Source organism: Leptodactylus fuscus, chromosome 2 (genome assembly GCF_031893055.1).
Source record: "Leptodactylus fuscus isolate aLepFus1 chromosome 2, aLepFus1.hap2, whole genome shotgun sequence".
NCBI classification, from domain to species: domain Eukaryota; kingdom Metazoa; phylum Chordata; class Amphibia; order Anura; family Leptodactylidae; genus Leptodactylus; species Leptodactylus fuscus.
The window spans coordinates 221,439,101-221,463,696 of record NC_134266.1 but is presented as its reverse complement, the minus strand read 5'-3'; the positions used below and the strand labels follow the sequence as shown (position 1 = coordinate 221,463,696).

Here is a 24,596-nt window from a genome sequence, read left to right as displayed (position 1 = left end):
CTCTTTAAAGGGGTTTTCCATCTCAGGCTGGGGCCGCACAAGACCGAAACGTTGCGATTTGCCCGTGGCAGAAACACCGTGGGAAAAATTGCGGCGTTTTACAAAAAGAGAAAAGTGGATGGGATTCTAGATAATCCCATGCCCACTTTGCATTAAAAGCTATGGTGCAGATACGCCATGATTTCCAAAACTGGCGCAGTTTTGAAAATCGCAGCATATCAATTATACCTACAGAAACACCGACAGTTTCCCCATAGGTATAATTGTAACAGAAAGTCCATTGAGGAAAACTCTGCAAACTTTCTGTCTAAAGCACTGCTGTAAGAAACACGATGCGAGGCCACCGCAGTTTTTCCCACAGCGCTTTTTTGCTGCGGGATGTCCTGTGCCGCCTTACTGTTTCAGCAGTTTGCCTGTCGTCTCTTCTTCTCACTTACTGTATTTCTCACCCCCCACCTTGTTGAATGACACTAGGAGGTATCACAATCTTTGTGGTATAAAACAGCAGAGACTCAGCGACTACGGTGGCCGCCCACTCCCAAGAAGCCGCCATCTTTAAACATCTGGTCACATTTGTGAACATGGTCATGTAATTTATTGTCCATGGTCATGTGATGAGCACACAGGTGCACAGATCGTTACCAGGCAGATGTCTGATTACTGTGATGTGATTATAACGAGCTGTACACCTGTGTATGCATCACATGACCATGGACCGTAGATCACATGACCATGGTCACAATGGTGTCCAGTAGGAGTAACTGAATGAATGATAAAAACTGTGAGGCGGTGATACAGAAAGTATATCAGAAAATTGTACAACTTTTCATTATACAGAAAATAACATTTGTCTCTCAAAATTGTTTTGAAAGTAGACATCCCCTTTAATGAAAGTATACATCCCCTTTAACTGTATACTAGACCCTGACATAATTTGGATCATTGTAGACTTTAAAATGACTACATACAGATAAAGTCATGTGTGCGGATTATATATGACGTAATAAGCCATAATAGGTGGCTGCAGTGGTGTCTCTGAGGGCTGAGGCCTGCGCACCGCGCAATAATACGAGGATGCGCATACACAGTCACCTCTACACCAGGAGCACACGAGCTTCTCGCCTTCCGATTGGCTGCGGCATTGCGGTGACGTCACTGGATCCCGGCAGCTGTCGCCGCCGTGAAGTAGCTGTGCAGTGGATTTATTTGGCATCGGCTCGGAGCAGTGCAGGGCACGGACAGGACAGCTGCAGGTGGGCCTAACGTTATAACTCCTTCATGTGATCCCCAGGGGCACATAGCCCTAGTAATGGCGGATGCAGAGGATGTCATTCATTCTCCTAGCGCTATGGGGCTACTATACAACCATTATGACTTCCTTTACCTTGTAACAAGTTATTACAGCTGACTATTGCTGGTTATGGACCCTCAGCTCCTGTCAGACTGGCTGGCAGGACAGGCTGGGACCTGTAGTTCTTCTAGACATTGCACTTGTTTTGGTCTTGGTATATACAATATCTGAATTATTGCATTGTCTGACACTTTCCTGGTTGTTGCTGGACTATGCCAGTGTTTATCAGTATTCTATGTATGACTATGGTAGTAAGAAGCAGATATAACAGCTGTGGCCTGTCATATATATGAGAGCCAAGTCTTACTCCTTTACGAATCAATAGTAGTGTCTATTGAATGTACAAGTTTGCTGGGTGCCTGAAGTCTGTTAGATGTTTAAGCACACCTATAGTGTAGGGTGCTATTATACATGGTGGGCTAATAGTGTAGGGTGCTATTATATATAGTGGGCTAATCGTGTAGGGTGCTACGGTATTATATATGGTTGGCTAATAGTTTAGGGTGCTATTGTATATGGTTGGCTAATAGTTTAGGGTGCTATTGTTTTTATATATATATATATATATATATATATATATATATATATATATATATATATATATATATAGGGTTACTACAGTATCCATAATTTAAGTTTCACCGTGCTGTTCATGGTGCGATCTGGGGTGCACAAAGTTTGTTCAGTCACCAAACATGACCCCCCCTCCCATAGTGTCTCTGAAGAGTCTATAGACCTGATGAAGGGTCCTCTGACTATTTTGCCTCCTTTCACAATAGCCAAAGGCAGGATGTGCTGTTGAAGCTGCTGCTGCTGCTGGAGTTCCTGGTTGGTGATATTTACATGGAGCCATGAACTCTGGTGGGGGTAGCGCCATATAGAGGGGTGTATAAGGAAGGTGAGTGCCTGGTGGGAGTTGTTTATTTCTCACAAAGTGCGAAGCATCCATCAAAACATCTCTGCCCTATAGTGTTATGAGCCCAGCAAGCTGTGACCTCTCTCTGGGGGTATTTGATAACCCCCCCCCCCCCCTCCTTCTCCTCTAGAAAGTTGTGGTGCTGGTGCGTCCAGAGGTGCCCACTGTGACATAGGGCAGAGATAGCCACTGTCCACCTACAACATTTGGTAGACCACATACTATACTGTAATATCTTGGTAGACTGTACGTTATAATAGGCTCAGTGTATTGTCTTCGTCCATGTAGACTGGTAACTGAGCTGTCCCATATCTTAAAACAGTGTTATCCATTTTAATGATTTTGTAATACTGACAATAGAATGAAAGGGTTCGGCTGTGGTGCCAACTGCACATAGCCCCTCTCTAGCTACTTAGTATTTGTATTGATAAAGAGTTAGGGCTTTGATTAGTAATATAGGGATCCACGTGAATACAGTCATTCCAGTTGCACTGGGTATATACTTTGATATTTTGCTGCGACATCCATTGTGAAGGCCTCAGTTTCGGTAGCACAGTCTCCTTCAGGCCTGTGCGTTGCTAGAAGCCGCTGATAAGGGGCTGTCACACTTCCTACCTCTCAGCCTGTAAGCAGCCAGGGCGTTTGAGGACAGTAACTCCTGTGTTGCCAGACTGAGACTTGCAGGAATACCTTGCACTTTCCTTTTTGCCCTTGTTAACAAACCTCGAATGCAGTTTTGTTTGATAAATTGCGTTGTCTTGTGTTTCATGTCTTTACAATATTTGGTGTTTATGTTCTAATATAAGAATATAAAAAAAAAATGTAAACAATAATTCTTTATTGTTATATTTAAACTCTTACACACCGTTGTTATATGGTATAACATTCTGATTTATTCAAAATGTGTATCGTAAATCTATCAATCTCTCTCTATGCCAGTTTTCTGGCGTAGGGGGATGATACGGTGGTGCCAGTTTTCTGGCGTTGGGTATAATGGAAATCTATGCCAGTTCCTAACCTGACCATGCATAAGATAAGGTTCGGACGCTCCCCGTGAGTCATGAGTCAATCATTTGTACCAACAATCCATCCATCAACGTCCCAGAGTAATCTGGTAGATTACAGCAGTTTAACCAATTGCAGAAGTTTGGATTCAAGCTATATAATACGACAGTGATTAATGGCTGTGTGAAGTGTTTTTTTTTTAATTTTTTTATTCAATTCAAGTGACTGGGGATTATTCTCATGACTGTCGTTTTGATGATACATTGTAGCTACACGTCCTATTTTGTCAGTTTTCACGACCTCTACTTACACTCAAATTTGAAGGGGATTTGTGAAAAAGGATGTCCTTCGGGTGTAAGACTGCTGTGAAAGATTTACATTTTTCTCGGCCGTTTTGCACCTCAGTTGTGTGAGGCTCTCCACACGAAATTAGCTTTTGAAACCGTCTCAAAATCCTCACAAGCTGATTTCAAGCGGTTCGTTTTAAAACCCATTGATTTCAATACATGTAAAAACCATCTGCAGGTGCAGGTGGAGCATTTCCGTCTGGTATCCACTCTTTTGAACAGAGAGAAAAATCGGACTTGCAGGACTTCTCCATTCAAAAAATAAGGATTCCAGACGGACAGCAACCAATTCATTTTTCTTTAACATTGAGGTCTATGGAAAGTGGATTACAAACAGATAATAATCAGTTTTGTGTCTGTTTCGCAATCCGTTTTTTTTTTTTTTCCTCTGCGCATGTTCAGAATGAAGCAGGGGAAAGGGGGGGGGGAAAAACCCCTAAAACAGATTGGTGAAAAACGAAAATAAACATTTTTTTTTTTTTTTTTTTTGGAGTCGTATAGGGCTCACAATCTACATTTTTCTGTATCCGTATGTCTTTTGGAGTATGAGAGCAAATCCATGCAAACATGGGGAGAACATACAAACTTCTTGCAGATGTTGTCCTTGGCAGGATTCAAACCCAGGACTGCAGCGCTTCAAGGCTGCAGTGATAACCACTGAGCCACCGTGTTGCCCCGAACAGTGGCTTTTTTTTTTTTTTTTTTTTTTTTTTTTTTTTAAGTCAATGGGAGCGTATACGGCCTGCAAAATCTCACACGGTGTGTACGTGCCAGGTCACGCGGGAAGTTACTCCGTGTGAATGGGCCCTTATAGTCATAGCCACATAAACCAAGTATTTGCCTTGGTCAAATGATGCAGCAATTTTATAGCCTGTGATTATACATGGGCTGAAATGGCAAATAAGGCTGAGTTCATACAGTGTTTTTTTGGTCAGGAAACTGACTCAAATTCCTCCTCCAAAAAACGCCTCACCATACAGTCCTATAGTGAGGCGTTTTTTGGAGGAGGAATTTGAGTCAGTTTGCTGACCAAAAAACTCTGTGAACTCAGCCTTAGGCTACGTTCTCACGGAGTAACGCGCCACTCATTTAGACACATATACACATGTCAGAGCGAGCCGCTTCAAAACAGATCCCATTGACTTCAATGGGTGCCGGCTTACGCACGCTACCCATTGACATCAATGGGTTATAAAGCCTCCCATTGATTTCAATGTGTAGCGCGCGTAAGTCGGCACCCATTGAAGTCAATGGGATCTGTTTTGAAGTGCTTCGCTCTGACACATGTTTACGTGTCTAAATGAGTGGCGCGTTACTCCGTGAGAACGGAGCCTAAGGGTAACAGTGGATAAAGAAAGATTTGTTTATTGATCTATACATCTATGGTTCCTGAAGATAGAGAACGTCTCTTTGTGGTGCAATGGAAATATTCATATATTTAATAACTATATATACAGTGAAGCCTCTCCAAAATCCACCTCTTTGAGAAGCCCATTTTTAGTTTTCCATATTACTCTAGGTTCACACCTGTGTTCAGGTTTCCATTCGGGAAACATAATCCGCTTAAAAAAGGGTTTGCCTTCAGAAACCCGTGGGCCCCATAGACTAATGTAGTCTGCCGGATTTCCACTCGAAATGGGTATAAAATGCGGAGAGAAATGTAAGATATATTAGTATCTACCTCCTTGCAGGTAATTGTGGCATTTTTTTCTGTACAATCTAGGAATCCAGACTATATGATAATCCACTGTCACTTTAAGTTTTGCAAATGTTGCATATTTATAGATATTTACCTATAGCTTTATTCTTACCAAAACATTGTTTTTAATAATATAACACTATTGCAAGTTCAGGCTATGTTCACACCTGTGCAGGAGTCTCCGATGCAGAAACTCCTGAAAATTTGGTGACGTAAAAAGTGTCTGTACAGACACTTTTTCTCCACTGGATTCAGTTTTAAAATGACAGACCCATTCTGGTCAGTGTGGTCCATCGGACTCTGCATGTTACAACAGACCAGAACAATGGAGAGGCAACACTAGTGTGAACCTAGCATCATTTGTAGACTGAATGGCAGATCTGCCAAAGTGACACAGTAGTATAAGGGCAAGGAAGGCGTCATTGGATAATCACACTCTCCATTTTGTCCTTCTAGAAGCCTGGAAAATTCCACTATGGAAACGCTGTCTGTGTTAGCGTACCCGCCCCCCCCCCCCTCCCTTCCCACTTCTCCCCTCCCGCTGGTGCTGTGTCAGATTCCTACCCAGTACTGACAATAGAATGAAAGGGTCCGGACGTCAATGCCGTGGTGCCAGCCGTACATAGCAGCTCTATGGCTACTTAGTATTTGTATTGATAAAGAGTCAGGATTTGGCTCACATTCAGATGGATGAGGACTCTGACCTGAACATGTCCTCATTTGCAGAACAGATTAAGGGTGCAGGGCTTTGATTAGTAATACTAATCACGTGAATACAGTCATTGCAGTAGCACTGGATATTTATATTATAATATCTGTGATATTTTGCTGCAACATCCATTGTGAAGGCCTCCGTTTCGATTGTACATTCTCCATCAGGCCTGTGTGTTGCTAGAAGCCGCTGATAAGGGGCTGTCACACTTCCTACCTCTCAGCCTGTAAGCAGCCAGGGCGTTTGAGGACAGTAACTCCTGTGTTGCCAGACTGAGAGACTTGCAGGAATACCCTGCACTTTCCCTTTTGCCCTTGTTAACTAACCCTGAATGCGGTTTTGTTTGATAAATTGTGTTGTCTTTTATTTCATGCCTTTAAAATATTCAATGTTCATGTTCTAATATAGGAATATAAAAAAATTATATGTTTTTGTCCATTTTTTTGGTAGGACAGAAGACAGACATTCTATATACATACTTTTGTGCCCTACAAAAGAAATTTACAGAAACAGGATCATTGACTCTGTAAACGGATGGCTGTCCATTTGCTTCCGTTTTCATTCAAATTAGGCATCAATAAAATATGCTCAACAACAGACACGACCAATACAACTATTCATGTGTTATAAATTTATTTATATTGTTTGTCTATAATTGAGCACTTCTAATATATAAGGTAGAGGGGGGTGACGCAAGAGGAAGCAGGGCTGCATCGGAGATAGCATTGCTTATAAAGGGGTCCAGCCATTTTTGTGATGGAGGTTATTTTTCATTACACATAAATAAAGCTGTATGAGCTGTCTACAGTCCGTATTCTTTAATGTGCAGATGGTGCCTGGACATATAAAGTTAACTGTTTGCGTTTCACCGGTATTGATATGGTTAAAATTCATCCTAGAGGGGGAGATTGGCATAGGAGTACTTTACCAGGGGAAGCAGAATGGATCTTCCGTCTGAAGACGGAAAGTCCTCGGGGCCTTAATGAACAACTAAATTTTTGTTGTTTCATTTAGTAGGCTTAGCTAATATGTATTCCGTTCCTTTTCTTTTTCTTTTTCTTTTCATGTTGTGGAAATATTTATTATTCTAGCCGTTATTCTAGCCGTTAATCAAATGGTATGAACTTGCCTATTAAATGCTTATTGAGCATATGACTGACATGCATGATACACTAATTTACATATCCTTATTGCAATTGTTTGTTTAAGTAGGGCTATGTGCTGGGGTTAACAGCTGGTGTATTGGTACGTGTTTCCTTCTGGTCCCGCCCCTTGATGACGCGGCACTATATGGGCGGGTAGGAACGATGTTATTGGGGAACCACTGTTCCTTTCTTGCATGCCAGTGCCAGGATTGGCGTTCTTCTTGCCAATGCGCATGCGCGAGATTCTGGGATCAGGTTCTCGCGCGTCCCTTTGGCTCAGTAAGGCGTTCTATGTTATGACGCGTGGGCTACGTCATCAGTGTGCGCCGTAACGGCACGAACATAGAATACATGCTGAGTACTCAGCGTCAGGAGGTGTGGTTCCGTGCGGCTTTTTAAGGCAAGGTAAGGAACCAATTTTTGTTACCACTGTCACTATGGTGTTAGCCAGCTAGGATGCTAGATGCTGAAGGTAGACCTACCACTGTGGGCGGACCTATTTACCTATTTATTTAGGCAGCTATTTTGCAGTATCCTTGCATTAAGAATTTGTATGAGTCCCCTGATGAATGGCGCATAACAGCTTCGGGAAACAAGGGACAAATAGGGCCGTCAACCAGGGAAAGCTTGGGACTGCCCTTGTTAGGGCGGGAGTCTATGGGAGCCAGGGCCCGGTCAGTAGGGTATATTCCTTACCACCTGGCGTTTCTCTGTGTATCAACTGACTCCTGCTGAAACTCTGGTAAGACTGTTCCACTTTTTTACCTATGTGTGACTGTCTATTGCAAGGGTTATCCTATGTTTAAACAATTTTGAATATAGGTCAATTGCCCATAAACAATATCCTTTCTGTCATATATACAACTATAGTGACTGCACTTGTTTGTTTTTTACATAGAACAATTTTTTAAAAAATAATAAATGTTATGTTTTAATGTGGCATCAGTGCTAAAATATGTATTGACTATTCTGTTGCTATTAGTGCACTCCTTGTAAAAACAAGGCTCTGTATCTATTTGTGCTCGTACATTTTTGCTGGTTTTTGACATATAAAGTTAGTCTGATACGGCATCATATCCTGTGGGTTAATGCTGGAGTGTGAACAGTGGAGGGTTAGATTTAGGGATTAACTACAGAAGGCTTTACATTAGGAATTTGGATAGGCCTGTATGAAAAGATATGTCTTAAGTTTGCGTTTGAAGCTGTAGAAATTGGGAGTTAATCTGTTTGTCCGGGGTAGAGCAATCCAGAGAAGTGGTGCAGCTCGGGAGAAGTCTTGTAAACAAGCATGGGAGGTTCTGATAATAGAGGATGTAAGTCTTAGGCTATTGAGTGAACGAAGAGCACGGGTTGGGTGCTAAGACAGAGATGAGGGAGGAAATGTAGAGAGGTGCAGCATTATGGAGAGCCTTGTGGATGAGACGGATAACTTTATATTGTATTATGTATTGAACAGGGAGCCAATGTAGTGACTGGCACAGACTAGAGGCATCGCTGTAGCGTCTAGACCAGGGGTGGGCAATTAATTTTCCCATGGGGCCTCTTAAGAAATTGAAACTATGCTAGAGGGCCGCGCCACGGAAAATTTAGCTCCACCCACTTCTATGTTGACTCCGCCCATTCCCAATCATCTTTCCATGTGCCCCCACACAGTATAATCCTCCTACAGTCACCCGTACATTATATGTCCCCAAATTATAAAGTTCCCTTCCAACTGCCCCACAGTATTAAGTCCCTTTCCTTGTGCCCCAGTATAAACTGGTGGAAACTAGAGGGGACATGAAGCTGGGACAGCTGGAGGGGGACATTAAACAGTGGGGGTAGTTGGAGGGGGGCAATAAATTGACAGCTGGAGCGGGACATGAAACTGGCGGCAACTAGAGGGGTACATTAAAATCGGGAAGCTGGAAGCAGACAATAAACCGTAGGGGTAGCTGGAGGGTGACATTAAACTGGGGGCATCTAGAGGCAGACAGGTCTCCCTACAGCTTCCTCCACGGTTTAATGCCCCCTCCAGTTGTCCCCAGTTTAATGTCTCCCCAGTTTAAGTGCCCTCTTCATCTACCCCCAGTTTCATGTCCCCCCCTCCATTTCTCCCTCAGTTTCATATCCCCCTTTATTTGCCCCATTTTATGCCCCCTCTCCATCTCTCCCCCAGTTTCATGTCCCCCCCCCCCTCCATCTGCCATCTCTGCCCTATTATAACATTCCCCTTCCATCTCTGTCCCTAGGTTACTGAGACACATACAGACAGAGACACATACAGACAGAGACACATACAGACAGAGACACATACAGACAGAGACACATACAGACAGAGACACACACATACAGACAGAGACACACACATACAGACAGAGACACACACATACAGACAGAGACACACACATACAGACAGAGACACACACATACAGACAGAGACACACACATACAGACAGAGACACACACATACAGACAGAAAGACACACACATACAGACAGAAAGACACACACATACAGACAGAAAGACACACACATACAGACAGAAAGACACACACATACAGACAGAAAGACACACACATACAGACAGAAAGACACACACATACAGACAGAAAGACACACACATACAGACAGAAAGACACACACATACAGACAGAAAGACACACACATACAGAAAGACACACACATACAGACAGAAAGACACACACATACAGACAGAAAGACACACACATACAGACAGAAAGACACACACACACACACAGAAAGACACACACACACACAGAAAGACACACACACACACAGAAAGACACATATAGATAGATACACACACACACACACACACACACACACACACACACACACACACACACACACACACACACACACACTCTTCAGCCTGCATCTCACCTTACATCTCTCAATACCTTATGACACACCCCATGTCTCCATCTTCCTGCCGGCACTAAGACACGCCTCATAGACACGCCACTCCTAGTCAAGCTGTGCGGGCCGGACTGATTCAGTCAGAGGGCCGGATATGGCCCGGGGACCGGGCTTTACCCAGGTCTGGTCTAGACTAATAGATGAGCCTAGCTGCTGCATTCAGAATATATTGAAGAGGGAAGAGTTTAGTGAGGGGAAGACCGATTAGTAAGGAGTTACAGTAGTCAAGGCGAGACAAAACGAGAGCAACAATAAAGGTCTTTAATGTTTCTGTGGTAAAGAAAAGGCGGATTCTGGAGATGACATGAGCATGTGTGTGATTGGATATGGGATGAAGGAAAGTTCTGAGTGAAAAATAACCCTGAGGCAATGGGCATGCTGCCTAGGATTATGGTAAGGCCAGATACTGCAATGGATATATCAGGGACAGATCTAATAGATGGTGGAAAAAGCAGTTCAGTCTGAGAGAGTCCGTTTCAGATAGAGTGAAGACACTATATTTGAGACAGCAGAGAGACGGTCACTTGTGTTCTGCATTAGTGCAAGAGTGATGTCACAGAATGAAATATATAGTTGGGTGTCGTCAGCATAAAGATGGTACCGGAAGTTAAATCTGGTGATGGTTTGTCCAATAAAGGCTGTGTAGAGAAAGGGGCCTAGGACCGAGCCCTGAGGAACCCCAACTGCGAGGGGAAGGGACAATGCCAGCATATGATGCACTGAAAATAATTGCTACAATAATTCAAGGAATTCCAAAGGGTTCACTTATTTATTTATTTTTAACAACTCTATGTGTATAGTCAACATCATCTGTTATTGACTATATATTTAATTGTCCATTGTCAGGTGGAGTCAATAGAAATATTGCCCCAATGCTGTAGACCCCCACCCCCACCCCACTAGATCTGTTGCATTATGTTGCCATCCTATTAGGTAATAACATGTAGTATTATATCTGTATTGTTTCAGAATGTAAGCTATGGAAATGGATAGACTGAGGAGCAAAGAAGTTTTACTTTATTTCATAATGATTTCTTCTTCCATATAGAAAGCAATCATGTCTTCAGAAGGATGGACACCCTCAGAAAGAGACTCGACATCTAGCAAGCTGATCAAGAAGTCTAAGGAATCTCCTTTTGTCCCTATAGGTAAAGTAATGTATATTCATCCTGTAGTACATTTTATTAGTTCTGCTGTGTGTCACTTGTTTTCCATGCTTATCACAGGGTAGAGTCTGGTCTGTTATTTATTAGATCAGCTCCATCATTGGTGCTCCATTGCCATGAATGGAACATCAGTCATGCAAGTGCGTTGGCGCACCGTTCACAAGGAGGCTTTAGGGGGACTTTTAGCCCCCTCATTGCTGGAGTTCCTGGTGGATTTAATCCTTATTTTATACCCTATGGATAGGGAAAATGTTTCCTTAATGGGGCTCCACATTGCGAAAACACTACCCACAAAGTGGATGGGATTCTGGTTAATCCCATCTACACATTGTAGAGAGAAATCTGCAAAGTAAATGGTGCAATTTAAAAGATGCAGTTTTTCTTTCTGCATAGGTATAATAGAGGCAGAAAGTCCACAAAGGAAAATTCTGCAGATTTTCAGTGAAAAACACTGCTGAGAAAAATGCAATGCGTTGCTGCCACAGTTTTTTCCGCAGCATTTTATTTGCTTTAGTGTGAGGGTATGGAAGCTAATGTATTACGCTAGGTTCACGTGTGCATTAGGCTCTCTGTTCTTTGGGTTCACTTGGTAACCTGAAAAAACGGAAACCCAATCAGCTTAAAAGGCTTAGTCACGAAAACCTATAATGGGGTCTTCTTGGTTTCTGCCTGCTTTGCACATGAAAGAAGTGTAAAAATGTGGAGAGAAAAGTCCTGAATGCATTTTTCAAGCGAATTTGGGGACCGAAACCCTCAAAAAGAATCCAGGCGCAGGCGTGAACTTTGACATTTTGTAATCCCCTATTGCATAAATACCCTTTTCTCTTGTAACAACTTTGCTTTCTGCAGTTTCTGTATACTGAGCAGACCAGCCCCTGGAGTCAGCTGTTATATAGTAAAATGTATAAGACTGCCGCTGACCATCTGTCTTCCGCACAGCTGGATTGCTTTCTGGTCAGCTCTCTCAGAATAATATCTCGCATCGTACATACAGTTGGAATACTGAGCTAAACAGATTTTTATGTAATTTTTGACAACAGCAATGAGGTTTTGGGTCAGGATCAACTTGACAGATATTTATTACTCTACCTTAAAACCAGTACTGTGGAGTCTGGAAGCCTCTGTCTCCAATTCCTCCATTTTTCTACGCTTTGAGTACTACAGTGACTCTGATGCCATAAACTGCTCATGTATAATACTGTACTTATTAATACCAAATTTACTGTAGTAAGATGGTAATGTCTGGCTTTGGTTGGATATATAATATATATATCATATTTTTTTATTCTGAAGTTTGTACATTATCAACTCTGACTCTACTGAAAACTCACTCCAACAAGGGGGGGTCCAAGTAATTTTGTCTCCCCTATAGATCCCTGATGTTTGATTATCTCCTGCCTACACATGAGCACGTCAGCAAATAAGCGGATGAAGGGTTATGTCCCATTCCATTACTTGTGAACTCTGACACTTTCTTTTTCCCCCACTTTTTTTTTTTTTTTTTTTTTTTAATTTCAATTTTGCCAAGAGTATGCCAGATATCATCATAAACTTGTAGTGTTTGTAGCAGATGTCTTTGATCAGTCACTGCCGTGGCATCTCTGCTGCGTAAAAAAAAAAAAAAACAGAGGCCCACTGCTATGGCGATCTGGTGGAAGCTGGGAAAAAACAGAATCATGACAAACCCTCAGGGCCAATTAATGTGATTACATTATGTGCAAATTCAACAGAAAAAAAAACATTGTAACATATTTCATTGGATACCATATTTATAGAGATTTCTATAGGAGACTATCTCTGTACGTCTCTGTATAGCAGTACATGGGGGGGGGGGGGGTGCAGCTTTGACACTCGTCCTTATGCAGAGTTGTAGTTTTAATATGAAATGCATACTTGGTAATAGACTTTGAAGTTTGCCTTTTTGTATTTATTGAAACGACAGATTTCTCTCATCATCTCTATTTAGATAATGATAATATTGAACACATCTAATTAGCAGTGAGCACAGCCAGCCTGACAAATGGCAGTGACATGATCGGGTGAAATGTAACTTTAATATCCAACAGAGCTTGTCATGATGGCTTTGAAATGAAGAACTATGACATATATACTGTAATTGTCTACATTAAAGGCATATTAACCTGTTTATCTACAGCGCCCATTGTGTAGTTACACTGCATAAAATACAGTGGTTCACAGTTACTAATAGTCCTCTCGGATGTAGCAGAGTTAAGCACACAGGCTCTTCTACAACTCAGGTATAGCAGAGTTGAGCGCACAGCTCTACTATATCTCAGATGTAACAGTTGAGTACACAGCCCTGTTATACCTGAGATGTAGCAGAGCTGTGCACTCAACTCTGCTACATCTGAGATGTAGTAGAGCTGTGCGCTCAACTCGGCTACACCTAAGATCGGACCACAATGGAGACTGCTGTGGACCGATCTTAGACTCCGCCTCCTCACAGACGAGCCTCCAGCAGGACCAGCGTTGATTGGCCAATGCTGTACACTGTATGGCATTCGGCCAATCAACGCTGGTCAATGCATTCCTATGAGAAAAAGGCAGCTCCTGCATAACGCAAGCTGCCAGGGATCCCGACTAGCATATAATGGGCTGCCACAAGATGTGCTTGCAGGTGAAGTTTGAAAGTGATGAGACCTTTCCAGCCAGAGCTAAATGCGAGAGTAAATTCAATGCAAAAACATTGTGGCAGCGCACCATATGCTAGTTGGGATCACTGGCAGCTTGTGGTATGTGGGAGCTGACTTTTTCCCATAGGAATGCATTGACCGTACACTTGCATGTATCTCGGGCTGGCAAGGAAGGTATATAGAGCTCCAAAGAGCTGTTTGTACAGTACATCTATCCCTGTCTAGTTCACAGTCTCATATGAACCGAATCTGAAATACACTATTCATATAAAGTGGTCTCCTGACTTAGCCAGCCAATTACTTTTCCAGATATTTATTTATTTATTTATTTTCTTTTCGATGCCTACGTTTTCCTACTTCCTATCCACCTCTCCTGCACAGTTATTGGTATAAAAAAAGCACCAGGGAAGGTGGGAGGGGAAATGAATTTTTACTGCGTTTGCCACGTGGTATTCGATTGGAATCGGATGTCTCGAACAGCCTGATAGTCGATTGAATACCAATTCGATCGAATGCTGTTCGTTCATCTCTACTTATAACTAGTTTGTTTACGTGTAATTCTGCCAAGAGTAACCTTACAATAACAAATAGCTGAGAGAAGCCCAAATGACCATCATATAGGAGATCCAGGAATACTGAACTGCAAATGTAGGACAAATACATGCAGGCATGACACAGGAAAAGAGCAGCCTATGAGCATGGCCAGGAAAGCTGCTTGCTGTCTTGTGAATAATATTCCTTCTGCACACACACACACACAAGCAGATAGAGGAAGACTCAAGCACTAAACTTTTGTTACATTGTGAGATTTTTCAGAATGTTCAGTCCTTTGCACAGGCAAAGCATTCTGCCGACATGAGAGGAGCTGATTTTCCTCACAACCTCCACATCTGCATTCACTGCGTGAACATCTATAGACACAAAACTTCCCCAGTAATGGAGAGAACTGGAGTTTAGAAGGGAAACTCCTAGTGGCAGGAGCTCTAGAGCATAAATCTGCAATTTTGGCCAAGAATCATGTTGTATTAAATGAGACTAAGTTGTCGGAAAAGTTAGTGACCATTTTACTTTTAAGAGTCACTCAGGAGGTGACATGTATTTACCTTCCTGAACCAGAGCTATTACAGGAACATGTCATATTAACGGGGTATAAAGAGGACATGGTTCTGCAGATACAATGTATGAAGTGGCATCCTGGACTTATCTGTCTGATAAGTATTAATGTCACTCAGCATGTGACATCTAGAGTCTGGCACATGGTGACTGACATCAAGTATCTGAGATAGTTATAGCAAACAACACAGCATATAAAGGTTGTCCTCTCATTTTCTGCACTAACTAACCCAGGGATTTTTATCAAAGTATCTGGAACTGCTAAAATAAAAAATGACGTATAGGATGGCATTGTACAGCTTATATGTACACCTGTCTGCCTTAGCAGCTACTGACAGGTGAAGCAAATAATTGACTATCTTGTTATAATGGCACCTGTCACACTGTGGGATAGATAGACAGCAAGTGAACAGTCCGCTGTTGAACTTTGTGTTTGAAGCAGATAAAATGGGTAAGTGTAAGGATCTGTGTGACTATGACAAGGGCCAAATTATGATGGCTAGACCACTAGGTCCCAGTATCTCCAAAATGGCAGGCGTTGTGGGGTGTTTGAACTGGCTGAAGAAGGGCAGCTGGTGAACTAGTGATGGGGTTATTGATCCCCCAAGGTTCTGGTACAAAGAAGAGGAGGCTAACACTGTCTGGTCCTGTCCCATACAAGAACTGCAGTAGCACAGTTAAATTGTTACTAGGTCTGAAAAGCTAAATGACATACCTCACCTGGTACGTGCTGTCACAGTGAGCATTTGGGTGATCCATGCTTTGTCAGAGAATATTAATTTACTTACCTGGTCCCTGAAATGCAGATGGTGGATTCTTTTTTTGGTAATGTACTTGTGTTTAGCAGCATAGAAAAAAAAAAAACATTATTTTTGAGGCATTCCAATGAATTCATTGATAGGAAAATCTTATGGGCATTGCTCTGTCTCCTGTTAAGTCTAATTTTTTTTGTGTTGTTTGTACTGATGAATTAAGGATAGGTCATCATTTATTATGCTTATTTGTATAGCACCATCATATTCTGCAGTGCTTTACAGACATTTACAGTCACTGTCCCATATAGGGATCACCTTGTACATTCCCTATCAGTATGTCTTTGTAGTGTGGGAGGAAACACATGCAAACACGGGGAGAACATACAAACTCCTTGCAGATGTTGTCCTTGGCAGGATTTGAACGCAGGACTCCAGCACTGCAAGGCTGCAGTGCTATCTATCCACTGAGCCACCATGCTGTCATCCGTATCATAATCCCTGAAAATCCCTTTAATACACTTATTCAACATAAATATGTCATTTTCCTTTTCTTTCATAGGGATGGCTGGCTTCATGGCAGTGGTGGCTTATGGCCTTTACAAACTCCGCAGTCGTGGGGACCAGAAGATGTCGGTACATCTTATTCATATGAGAGTTGGTGCCCAAGGATTTGTTGTTGGTGCTATGACTTTTGGTAGGTAATACATCATATACAGTAATATAATTGTATATGGCAGGGAATGTCTCTTCTGTATTACAGGATCAGCAGAATTACCTGAATAAAGTGGTTAGTAAGCAGACACAATATGACAAGTAATTCTAGAAAAATGATATAAAAATAAATTGTCATTCATTATTCTTTTTTTAAATATATTGTAAAATAATGATGACTCCTTCATATACATGGAAGATAACTAACATGTGAACAGACACTGAAGATATAATGTGTGACAGGGATACATGTATGATTCATTTAGATTATAGAAATTCCTAAATTCCAGGAAACGCACCATAGATCCAGCAAAGGCTTGGAATTGTTTAGTAATTGTAATGTAAGGGATCTTGTTGGTAGCGGATCCAGTAGTCCGGTTCAATGTTTTTTCTCTAGTAAAGGCTGCAACACTGCGTATTGCAGTATCCATTTATTTCTTCAGGCGGAAAACACCTGAAGAAAGGTCATGTCGCTTCTTTTTTCTGCTAGCTGAAAAATAACTAGCAGAAAAAAAAAAGCTAGTGGGAAAAAAAAGCTAGCTGTTCACATAGGGCTCCATTAGGGGCTGATTTTGAAGCGAAGTCCGCTGTCAAAAAACTCCCCTTTGCCCACGTGTGAACTAGCCCAAAAAAGAAGCGACATGACCTTTCTTCGGGCGTTTTCCGCCTGAAGAAAGCAATAGAAGTGAATGGGAGGCAAAAACTGCGCGGTTTTTTTTCCGTGCGTTTTTTTGCAAAAATAAGCTAGCGGTTTTTTCAGCCCATTCACTTTATGGGAGGGGAAAACAGCCTGGCTTTTTTTGGAAGCGGTTTTTACAAAAAAAAGCTCCAAAAAAAGCTTGGCAAGGTAAAAAAAAAAAGCTTCCTAATTAGAAAGCAGTTTTTTTTCAGGACCAAAATCAGCCAGGAGGTTTTTATGTGTGAACTAGCCCTTAAAGGGAGTCTGTCAACAAGAAAATAAGTATCAAACTAATGACCGTACCATGTAGGGCGACTTCTACACTTGCCAAAGATGTATTTTGTATTCTGCATTGCAGTTCCATTTTTTACGAAAATCAGTGTTTTAATTGAAATTGCTGATTCTCCTGGTGACAAACTCCCTCTAAGGTAAAAGGACACTTTGGTATTTGCTCATCAACTCGCTTGTTTAAAAAAATAAATAAATAAATAAAATTGCCTGGTGTATAGTACTTTTAGGCTAAGGCCCCACACTGCGGAAACACAGCTTTTTCTGTTGCAGATTTTGTTGCGTTTTTTTTTTTTTGAGCCAAAGCCAGGAGTGGATTGAGCAAAAGATAGAAGTATAAGAACTTCCTATATATTTCCCATTCCATTCATGTCCATTCTTGGCTTTAGCTCAAAAAAACGCAGCAAAATCTGCAACAGAAAAAGCTGCGTTTCCGCACTGTGGGGCCTCAGCCTTAATCAACTAGCTGAGTAAAATACTGATCTCTTAAAAAAATAAATAAATAAAAAAATATTCAGAATTCCTGGGCCTTGTGTGACTCTCTCTTTTTCTGATTTAGGGGTGTTATATTCCATGTATAAGGAATATATCAAGCCTAGATTTGATCATGACTCGGACGAATGAAGTAAATGGAAGCATCCAGTATCACCGTAGACCTGTCTGGTAATCGACCTTCTGAACCCCGGACAAGCTTATTCATATAGAGTTTTAGATCTGTTTTCTCACTTTGTAACAATACCACATATAGGACGTTTTATTGATTGTGAGGATGTCAAAGTAAATCGGCTGCTTTTATAGTTCTAGTTGCAGTTTGCCTGGAATTTTCCAATTTATGGTGCAAAAATTGTTTCCAGTATTAGGTGGAGGGATGCACTACACCAGCACAAAACACTTTAATTTTACCTTTTTTTTTTTTTTTTTTTGCTCATTTATAGGAATTGTCCCTTAATGGACAAATGAATATGCTTTATCACTTCTCCTATCGCAGTAATGTGACTCCTTAGATGCCACACTGTACCCCAGAATGATGCCAGTGAAAACTTTAAAGCATTCTGCAAAAAATAATCTCTCCTGCAGCACAGTTGATAGAAAATTAAAAATGTTAATTAAAAAAGTTTTGTAATGTGAAGATATCATTTATTTATTAAAATAACTACTATATTGTGCAGAAGTCATAACACATGAAAACAAATATACAAATGTGAGTTATCCTATCATATTTTGTACCATATGGTGAATCAAAAACAAAATGGTGGCATTACAAAATACAATTGGTCCCGCAAAATTCAAGGCCTATTTGGCAGATAAAGAAGTTTAAGACTCTTTAAATGCTACGGTGAAAACAAGTTACCCCCTATCCACTGAAGTCCATCACTCAGCTCTGAGTGACCGGAATACCCCTTTAATTTAAGCCCCAAGTAGAGTGGTCACTAAGGGGTTAGTACACATAGAAAGTAATCCTTTTGTATGGATGGATATTGCCTGCACTATTGTAGCAGTAATTCTGACTCTGGTTTATGGTCACAAGTATTGTCAAGTTTGGCTTTGCTGTGACTCTTAAGCGCCTGTTTCAAAAAGTGAACTGAAGTCTAATGGTTAAAAATGTTGTTGAGCGTGATAGTGAGGATCTCCTCAATATTAGATGGATGGGAGTCCGATGCCCAGCACCCCCAATAATCAGCTGTTCCCAGCAAATGCCGCAACTAACACAAACCATTTAGCCAAAAGCACAGCTCCATTCTCCATGTAGTACAAAACAAAGTATATCCAGCACGTAAGTATGCTTATTGCTAAAACTTAGCTTTTAATAAAAAAAATTCAATGTCCATAAAATTTTAGATCACGAGACGAGCAAATTCAACATGGAGGAAAAAAAGGAACTGTTTCACAAAAACATACCCCACCGTCAAGACCACCACGCCATCGACTGATGCGTTTCGGGGCAACGCCCCTTACTCCTAGTCATAGTGGCTGAACTATGTTACTGCAGCTCAGCTCCGTTTCAAATTGGACATATAGCTGACCATGCACTACGTGAACAGGCAAAACTCATCCATATATAAGAAATACTTCTATTAGGTAGGATACAGTATGGTAGGTAATGTAAAAGCACAATATAGAGATCTTAAGCTTTAAAAGTCTTTTCTGGGATAACCGTATTGATGGTCTATTTCGAGGATGGGCTGTCAGTATTAGATGATTGGGGGCCTGACTCTCTACACACAATACAAGTGAACTGGATACAGCGGCAATACCCTGAACCACCACTAAGTAGAGGGCGTGCAGGTAGATGGCCAAGTGTCAACAATGAGACTGCAGTGCTGGCCATAGCCCCCACCACAGCCCTTTAAACAACTATTTAGTGGGGATGTCAATAGTTGGACCCCACCATCAGCTACTGATGTCCCATCCGAAAAATAGGCCATGAATATTGTGATTTTAGAGAATCTCTATACAATCATAAATGTATTCAGCTCCTCTAAAAATATCAGTTCCATCCCTACATAAATGCCATTGTTAATGTTTGACTTCACCTTATTTCTTATGGGTCCTTTATTTAGACTGGTTCCTGTCTATGCGAGTCCTCTGCTTGTACTGTAGCCTCACCTTCCTATAGGCACTAGTATGGAGAAGAAGAGGGATAACCAATGTGGTTTTGCACATAGGCTATCAGTTTTAACCCTAATACAGAAGAGACTAGAGTCCGTTTTCCTCCTCTATATCCTTTCTATTATCTTTGGACCAGTTCCTAATGACTAACAAGGGCCCCTCTCTCCAGGGGCCCCATCTTAGCCATATGGAATGTACACTCTTAGTATTGCAAAGTAGAACATATTTTTTTTCCCCCCATCATTGTATTAATAGACTGAACACTCAGCCCTTTATCATCTGGCATACATAGATCATACCCAGTGGTGGTAGGACAGTGCACTGAGCTGTGATGTGTTCTGTCATCGTGTGTGTATTGTACATCACCAGCCACCAGTACAATGGAATGTCCTTTGGTGCTTGTGTCAGATGTTGGCCGTCCTAGTCGCTTCATGGCTGTGCGTAACAGTTAATGCAAGGTGAAGAATATATTTATAAATCACTTACGTAGTTCTTCGTGATGCTGCATAAGGAAAAGCAACCAAAAGTATAATTCTGTACAGTACATGCCAACGCTGGTTACGGAGTGACTGAATTATCTAGTAGAATATATTTTTGTATTCATTTTTAACCCCTGGTTATGTGAAGTGTGGAAAGAATGTTGGATTGTGATCCGTGTCCTAGGCCAACAGACTTACGGTATGTACATGTGTAATATAGGATTTTTGAATTGAATGTCTCCATTTGAAAGGTGTTGTACTGGTTATATTTCTAAAAAAAACCAAAAAACAAAACCTATTAAAAAATAAATATATATAGTACTTATCTGTCCACCCACCCCCCCAGGCACTCAGCGACTGTACTGTCATCATGGTTGTCATTGCATAGGCACAGTGCTAGGAATAGGGAACGTGACTGCTGCAGCCACTGATCTGATGCAGCAGCCGTCACGTGCTGTATTCATGTAAACGGGGAATGGAAGAATTAGGGGGGAGGCAGTGCTGAAAATTATTTTTGGATTTTATTCACTTTTTTTTTTGTATCTAGAGGATTCCTTTAAAGAATAGTTATTTGTGATGCGGGACTATACACAGACATTTTGTACTTCTTATGTACAGGAGCTGGACAAAGTAACGTAAATACCTCTATAGTTTTTGTGTCACTGTTGATAAACATTATTACTTGTGCAGTTCTTAAAATATATTTGTTTTAGGGGAGTGGTAGATCAAACTTGATAGAGTGGCAAAGGGGACTGATTGTCTGTGTATACCCGGTATGGGCTTTAGTGACCCGAGTTGATGGGTGAATTAAGGTCTGATGATTTCATGATCACCTATCAATATGAAAAGGCTTCCAAAACATCTTCAGACAAAAGCCGCTGTGGTCAAAAGTCAAAGTTTGACATTGGACAGAAGAGCATTTAGCCCAAAACATACAAAACTACAGCCCCTTAAATTACTGTAGTTGAATGCAAGTTTAAGGACACCAACATCAGTGAAAACTGTTAGGCATGCACTGCATAAGGATATATCCATGGTGGTGCTGCAGTAGAAAAACCAAAGTCTAGCTTTGACTTTCAACCACAACTGTTTCCATCATCAAATGTTTGTCTGGTCTTTGTAAACTAAGATGTGATCAGCTCAATACACTCGTCAAATCAACTCAAACTTGAGTCACAGATGCCCTAACCATACACACACCAACAACATCCTTTGGAAATTTGTTGAACCTGATATATCATGCCCCTTAAAAACAAATACAATTTATCAACAGTGATTGAAGTTATTTGACTAACAAAAAAGAGAGCATTACAAGTAATGGCAGGCTTGTCAGGCAAACACAGCCATGTACAAATAATAGTGCTCACATTATTGTTGTCCAACTCTTATATTACGAGATATTTTTACATATTTGCTTTCAGCTCCTTTTGGTCATAGTAGACTAATGGGTGGAATTAGAAAACTTCTAATATTTTGCAGGAAAATTTCTCTGATGTTTTCAGAAGGTGCTGCTGAGTTCTTGCCATTGCCTGCACCAGGAAGTGGGAAATTGATCACTGTCATCTCACACCTCTGCCTTCACATGCCCAGATCACTGGGTGCGGACGTGTTGCTTCATGCCAGTAGCCCTTAAAATTACAGGAAAACTGCATACTGGCAACACAGGTGATCGTATTGTGTAGCACAGACAGTACATACCGTATACAGTATCCTAAAGATTAGTGTGAAGGTTAGGGTATAATATTTTTTATACATAGACACAGCAGCTTATCTATATGGACAGCTGTGTCTGCAACTGCTTCTCGGTCTCATTCAGATTGAGTTGTAGTACCAAGCCCAGCCACTTCATTGTATATGAGAGTGTGTATGTAGAGCAGGGTTTTGGGCCACCAGCGATCACACATTGATGGCCTATCCTAATAATAGATCATCAGTGTTCATGCCCTGGAAAGTTCCTTTAGGCCGATGCCCCACTTTACAGAAAAGCTGACCCAAAGTCAGGAGTGGATTTAAATGGTAGGGAGAAGCGTACAGTAAGTACTTTCCTTTTCTGACCACTTTTGACTGGCTCAAAAAAACGCAACAAAATTTGAAAAAAAGCGGCTTTTCTACAACGTGGGGCCTTAGTCCTAAAGCTATTTTACATAGCTGATGGTGTTGTATCTCCCACTAATATAATTCACAACATAATACAAAAAACATTCAGAATATAAATGACGCACAAGTTCTCCTTTGTTCCCCAGGGTAGAGAAGGAGTCTGCAACCTTTTGGCTGTTCTTTGGAATATTTAGAAGTGAATGGCGTAGGCTGAGGGTTGTAGTTTTAGAACAGCTAGTGAGCCAAAAGTTTCTGGCCCCGGGTGTTGACTGCGCTGTATCAATTATAACTGGTAGGTTACTGGATAGTCCGCTTTGGTCACACTGCCAGCCTGTTAACATGGGCAAATACCAATCTACACCAAAACTGCTAATATGATCATCTTTTGTCCTGGGAAATATTATCAAACTAGTACAAATGGAAAGTGTTGCAGTTGCCTGGAGTAGCCAATAGATTAAGTCTTTGATTTACCAAAGAAAATTGCAAAACCTATTCTCAAATAAGTCCTACTTACAAGGTCCAGAGAGTGAGGTGCTCTTCCTTGAGGTTCTGAAGCGTCACTATAGCCGTACTTGTCCACTTTAGAAGCCTGTGCACATGTACATCAAGGCTTCTGCTTCTGACAGATCCATGGAGCAGAATAGACCGTAATGGTCACCATTATCCGTGGCAGAATACAGGCCAATAATAAAATTTACTATTAGAAAATTCCTAGTATGACACGACTGGAAAATACTGGCTTCATAGAGTGTAAGGGCCCATAATGGAGCATACACAGTCACCATTTTGATGGCTGTGAACTTGGTTCACTGGAGACTTTCTTTGTCATTGTATAATAATAATTGTGAGAATCTAACCAAATGAACATTACAGAGGTTAGCTACCTTTTCAAAATTGATGGTCTTTGTTTAAGATAGACGAGGGCCAACTTGAGGGACCCCTACAGTGCTCGCTCACTTGGAAAACAGCTAAAATGTTGTCCGAGTGCTCCATTTTGGGGTCTAGACGGTAGGCCATCCAATTTTAAAAGGTGGATAACCCTTAGAAGACATTCCGCACCTTATTGCATGTGACCATGGCTGTTTGGAGATTGTGGACAAAACTACATTTTGTCTCTTTATGCTATTGTGTAAATTTGATCGACTTATACATTTTTACATGCCACTTTGCAGACTGAAGGCATAGTTCATTCTGACTAATTTGGTTGGTCTGGGTTTTTGGGTTCATGTACAAGCCTGTATGGAGTAGTAATAGGGTTACTATAGAGGTACATAAGGCCTCACTGTACTTCTATACGTCTAAAAGTTCACAAGGTTTTTTGGTATAAAAATCCAACAGACATGAAATTGCGCCATGTCTCTTCAAATTTCATATGTCTGAAGGTAGAGTATTCTGAATCTAGGGGAAAATATCTGCACAGGTCTTATGACTCCGTACGAAGGTGTCCATGTGCATGAGCCCTAAGGGTCTTCCTGACACCCAGCTCCTCGATATTTACTCTGTGAAATAAATATGGAGATTTACAGTAGTTGTTAAAGTGCCTTTTACAGATAGTAATATGTGCACTGTGTATGGTCCCACAGATGGGATTTGTGCCATTATCAGGCCTATACACAATAAATTGGTCATTTTCGAGTCAGGGGACAGCGCAACTTCAAGTAACAGCTGACTTAAGAGGCATTTTATTTTCTGATTTTATTGCAGCTTTATGGATGCAGTTTCTATAGATCCTTTTGTTTATTACATCAGAACAAGCGGCTCTAGGGACTGTACATGATTGTATTCTTGTCTGTTTAGCCTTGTCATTACTACAGTAACATAAGCCAGCTATAATATATACTAAATTCTATATATGACTGTGGGACTGTTTTACCTTTTGTGTTGTAAGGCTGTATTGTTTGATTTGTGCACTATTAAATATCATATTAATACATACAATGTTGTTGTG

At 41.2% G+C, this 24,596-nt stretch overlaps 1 protein-coding gene across 1 annotated transcript; it reads left to right on the top strand.

Annotated features, from left to right (window-relative positions):
• Positions 1-1,148: 1,148 nt before the first annotated feature.
• On the top strand, positions 1,149-24,586 carry HIGD1C (HIG1 hypoxia inducible domain family member 1C). Its single transcript, XM_075265705.1, has 4 exons — positions 1,149-1,253; positions 11,145-11,244; positions 16,344-16,478; positions 18,022-24,586. Exons 2-4 carry the CDS (start codon positions 11,154-11,156, stop codon positions 18,084-18,086), a joined length of 291 nt encoding a protein of 96 aa, XP_075121806.1. The 5' UTR covers positions 1,149-1,253; positions 11,145-11,153; the 3' UTR covers positions 18,087-24,586.
• The last annotated feature ends 10 nt before the right edge of the window (positions 24,587-24,596 follow it).

Bases quoted from the DNA above. Each gene is read 5' to 3' on its own strand.
- HIGD1C (XM_075265705.1), top strand. From the start codon at position 11,154: ATGTCTTCAGAAGGATGGACACCCTCAGAAAGAGACTCGACATCTAGC. The intron at 11,245-16,343 runs GTAAAGTAATGT...TTTCTTTCATAG, and splicing joins ATCTCCTTTTGTCCCTATAG to GGATGGCTGGCTTCATGGCA. The intron at 16,479-18,021 runs GTAGGTAATACA...TTTCTGATTTAG, and splicing joins TGTTGGTGCTATGACTTTTG to GGGTGTTATATTCCATGTAT.